The sequence below is a fragment of the Elephantulus edwardii genome, unplaced genomic scaffold (assembly GCF_000299155.1).
Source record: "Elephantulus edwardii isolate Elephantulus edwardi_28Jun2011 unplaced genomic scaffold, EleEdw1.0 scaffold00191, whole genome shotgun sequence".
NCBI classification, from domain to species: Eukaryota; Metazoa; Chordata; class Mammalia; order Macroscelidea; family Macroscelididae; genus Elephantulus; species Elephantulus edwardii.
Window position 1 is genome coordinate 1,257,983 of NW_006399941.1, and position 4,799 is coordinate 1,262,781.

General features: G+C 39.2%; 1 protein-coding gene across 1 annotated transcript in view; it reads left to right on the top strand.

Annotated features, from left to right (window-relative positions):
- The window catches only part of CDH6 (cadherin 6, type 2, K-cadherin (fetal kidney)), a 92,633-nt gene that overhangs the window by 71,238 nt on the left and 16,596 nt on the right, over nucleotides 1-4,799 (top strand). The window contains exon 7 of the mRNA XM_006896785.1: nucleotides 1,268-1,404. Coding sequence (XP_006896847.1) covers nucleotides 1,268-1,404 — 137 coding nt within the window. The remainder of the gene's footprint in view (nucleotides 1-1,267; nucleotides 1,405-4,799) is intronic.

Consider the following 4,799-nt stretch of genomic DNA (forward strand, 5'->3'; position numbering starts at 1 on the left):
AACAACAACTGTCAATTTCACTATGAAAGATTTTCATTCTTTGATTTCTAACATAAACACTCTCGGTTTCCTTAGCATTTCTCTAAACTCTCCTTTGCAAATATTTATTGTGTTTCTTCTCTCTTTTAGGTACCTTTCTAGTCCTTGCAAATTTATGTTCTCTCAAATGTGATTCTTTTCTTGGTATTTTCCCCCTTGACGCTGAATAAGAAATCCGACTACCCAATCATAATCTTTTCCTTGAGTCTAAAATTAGATATCCACCCCCAAAATTTTCCTCAGCTCAACATACCAAGTATGGACCTTCCAATCTTCAGCAAATCCTGTTTTCATTCCTCTCCTACAAGACATGTGGCAACTCAACCAATCAGTGGTCTACGTTAAACATTATTTAAATAGTGAGAATTCCCCCACCCCACCCCCCACAACGCATACACAAACACCCACGTATACACACATTAAAACTTTGATATTATAAAAACATTAGTTAAAATATAACAATTATTACATAAACTAGATCCTAATTACATATAAAAAAAGGAATCCCTAGTGGTGAACCTCAAAATCATCTCTTCCGGTAGATTTACTAAGGTTTTTACTACATCGTTTGAGGAATACGGTGCATTTGACTCAGGCCATGGTCTTCCCAATCACTTGCTATGCATCTGAGAGCTGGACAATGAATAAGGTTGACAGAAGAAAACTTGATGCCTTTGAGCTGTGATGTGGGAGAAGAGCATTGAACATCCCATGGATGGCCAAAAGAGCAGATATGTCTTGGAGAGGGTGCAGCCAGCATGCTCTTAGGGGGCAAGGATAATGAGGCTTCACTTCACATACTTTAGTAATGTTGCTAGGAGGGGCTATTCCTTGGAGAGGGACATGATGCTCAGGAAGGTGGAGGGTCAGCGAAAGAAAGGAAGACCCTCAGCCAAGTGGATTGATACCATGGCTGCCACAATGGGCTGTAATGTGTCGGGAAGAGTGAGGATGACACAGGATAGGCCCAGGTTCAGATCTGTAGTTTATAGGGTCACTATGGGTCATATTCAACTCGACAGCACCTAGCAGCAGCACTCGGTTTACTATTCAGACCTCAATAGTAACGAGTTAATTCCTCACAATATTTGTAATATTAAGCTGTAGATGTGCAAATAGGCAATACAGGTTTAAAAAAAATTATGTAACAGCTACTCTGGATATTTTTACAATAAAAGAGCAAATACAAAGAACACCTTTCTACATACTTTTTTACATTTTTTCCCAGGTATTCTGTGGATCGTCACACAGACATGGACCGAATATTCAACATTGATTCCGGAAATGGATCCATCTTTACCTCCAAACTACTTGACCGAGAAACACTGCTGTGGCATAACATTACAGTGATAGCTACAGAGATCAGTAAGTCCCACCTGGTAGTGACAGTTTCCCTCCTTGACGAGTGGCTGTCCCAGCCAGCGCTCATGGAGCTGAAACTCCTCACTGGGTATTCATGATCCTTCTCAATACACATTGAGGGAAAGAGCCTGGCAAGCGTTTACTGTAATGTTTCTTCTAGACATATGTTGGTTCATTCATAAATAGAGGGGAAACTGTGACAATTCTACCGTGTGGGACTAACACAATGCAAATGTATCTTGTAAGGGAGATTGAGTCTGTACACATTGCATTTGATTCCCACAACTTTGTGAATCAAAGCGTTACAAAGGCAGCTGAAACATGCCCTCAATTATACTGGAAATTGTATGTGGGAAGGTCAAGTATACTGCAAAATATGGGCATTACTTAGAAATCTTTTGTATATCCATCTTCAAGATTTCTATGGAATTTCTACTTCAAAATCTTTAGACTTAAAAATTACAAATTCTCACTTTTTCATGGTACAGTGAAAGTGAGCATTATAAACCATCAAGTGATCAATAAAACGTTTAGAACAAATTACCATAGCAATCTCCCTGAAATTTAAGGCAAAATGAAATAGTGCCATAAGAATGCTTAACTGAGAATTATTCTGTGCAGTGAAAATTGTATAAACACAGTGTGTAGACTTAAGTACACAAAAGAAATATGATCTTTAAGAGAGTGTTTAAAAGTTGGTATGGGTTATTTTTTAAGGGTTCTGGATTATAACTCATTTTTCAGTTTACAGTTTTTAAAAGTCTTTGCAATTTTAGCTCTGTTTGGGTCTCTAGTGTGAAATATTCTGTATTGTATGGTGCATTATAGTTAAATTATTTGCCATTGAAACTCGTGATATTTGAAAGGGTTGAAAGATGGTGGGTGGAATAATATATAGCCAATATGGGCAGACAGAAGCATTGCTTTTTTATAGCGATAAGACATCTCATTATGAATGTGTTGGGTAAGGATTTGTTCTTCAGAATTTATATCAGCTTACTGATGTGAATACTAGTGGCAAAAGCCACTAAAAGCTTTAAAACTACGCAATTACTTCCCACTTAAAAGGGCATTTGTATAACATCATGAAATATATTTAAACTCTTTTTGTGAAGAATCTCATTCCAGTTTATATTTTAGTAAAGTAGGTATTTCATAGGTATTTTAAGCTCTGGACCTAAAAATGTCTACTATGATTTAATGTTTCTGTGACTCACTTGACAATATTGGTGATTAGGATCTTCTGAAGATTCCATTTCCACTCCCACTCGAGGGTCTTTGCAACTTACTGTTTTCTTCTACCTGGAGATCCATAAATAGTCACATCTCATTCATATGTCTTTGCAAATGTCATCCCATCCAAGAAGTTGTCCTTGGCCATCCATTTAAAGCAGCACCTCTATCTCTGTGTGTATTTCATGTTCCCACCACAAGCTGGCCCATTATAAAATTGTATTTACCTCTATGAAAGCTCCCCAGAGCAGAGAGTTCCTGGGGGATATAAATAGTGTGTTCCTGTTTTATTTAGAATTTATTTATTTAAAATTCATTACAAATCAGGACAAAATTAACCAAAAAAGGCTTACAAGTCTCATCAACACAAAAAGTAGTACCAAATTAACCACAAAAAGGCAGAGGCCAAAAATGACCCAAAAGTTCATTCCATGATACTGTAACTCCATCATTTTTGCAGTATACTGTTTTTCTGTCTCCTTCCAACCCCCAAGCTCCCTTCGGTGTTTGGGGGCTTGGCAATTTGCTAGAAGGTCCTCAAGAAGTTCATGCAGCTACTGGCAATATTAGGCTGAGCTAGCTGGCTTAGTCAGGAGTCAATTTCAAGGAAGCGGAGAGGGAGAGTCCCAAGAATGCCAAATGCAATCTTCTTTTATCAGAGCACTGGGCATAGCCCGTGCCAGAAGGGGAACTAAAGGTGGCAATTTGGGCCATACCTTACTCTGGCCTTTAGCAAGACTTTAATCAAAACAATAATTTCCTTCCATCCACCAGGTATCCTATATTGCTTCGAATTAAGCACTTGGGTGGGCTCAGGCAATTCTAATTGTTCCTCATTTAGTACATCCAATCAACAACCTGTGTTACACAGATGATACAACCCTGCTTGCCGAAACTGAGGAGGACCTGAGGCATTTGCTGCAGAAGGTCAATGACAGCAGGCTTTAATATGGATTGAAGCTCATCCTCAAGAAAACAAAGATTCTCATCACTGGGCTGATAGGCAGCATCATGACTGATGGTGAAGATTGAGATTGTTAACAGCTTCAGTTGCTTTGCTCCACAATGAACACTCTTGATACCAGCAGCCAGGAAATAAAAAACAAATTGCACTGGTGAAATCTGCTTTTAGGGATCTCTCCAGAGTACTGAAGAGAAACAAAGTCAGTCTGGAGACTAAGGTGTGCCTAATCCAGGCCATGATCGTCACAATTACTTGTTAGGCACCAGAAAGCTAGACAATGACTAAGGATTATAGAAGAATCATTGTCTTTTGAGTTCTGTGTTAGAAAAGAGTATTGAATATGCCATGGACTAGAAGAACAAACAGATCCATCTAAAGAGGGTGAAACCAGGCTGCTCCTTGGAGGCAAGGATTTTTAAGCTCAATTTGACATACTTTAGGCATGTTGCAAGGACAGACCAGTCCTTGGAAAAGGATATTGTGCTCGGAAGGGTAGAGGGACAGCACAAGATAGGAAGACCCTGGATGAGATGGTTTGACTCAGTGACTGGGACAACAAGGTAGGTGTGTCAGAGACAATGAAATTGGCTCAAGATAAGCAGGCATCAGAGCAGATCTTCTGAAGATTCCGTTACCGCTCCCACTCGAGGGTCTTTGCAACTTACTGTTGCACGTAGGGTTGCTATAAGTCGCAGGCAACTCAACAGCACATAAAATAAACAACAACACATAAAATAAACAACAACAATCAACACTGGCCTCAGAGTAGACTTGCACACCATCAGTTTTATAATATCTGACAGAAGAAGTGTTCCCCAATTAGATATAATATCCATATTTTTATCAGCTAGTTGACCTTTAATAAGGTGGAGTCTCAGGATACCAAAGGATAGAAAACTAATATGGAAAAAATAAACCCTTGACACAACAGTTCCTCAGATAATGTAAAGGTCAGAGGTTCAAGTTCAGCCAGAAGCTACTAAGGAAAGGAGACTGAATATTGACTCTTAAAAAACCAGCCACTAAAAACCCCTATAGAAAAGAGTTCTACAATGTTCATGTGGGGTCACCACAGGTTAAAGTTAACTCAGTGGAAACTAACAAGTGTTGGAGAAGATGATCTTTGCCATTCTCCCTGTACGTCCCAGCACCTAGGAGAGTGGCTAGCATATAGTAGGCGCTCACTACACACACACACACA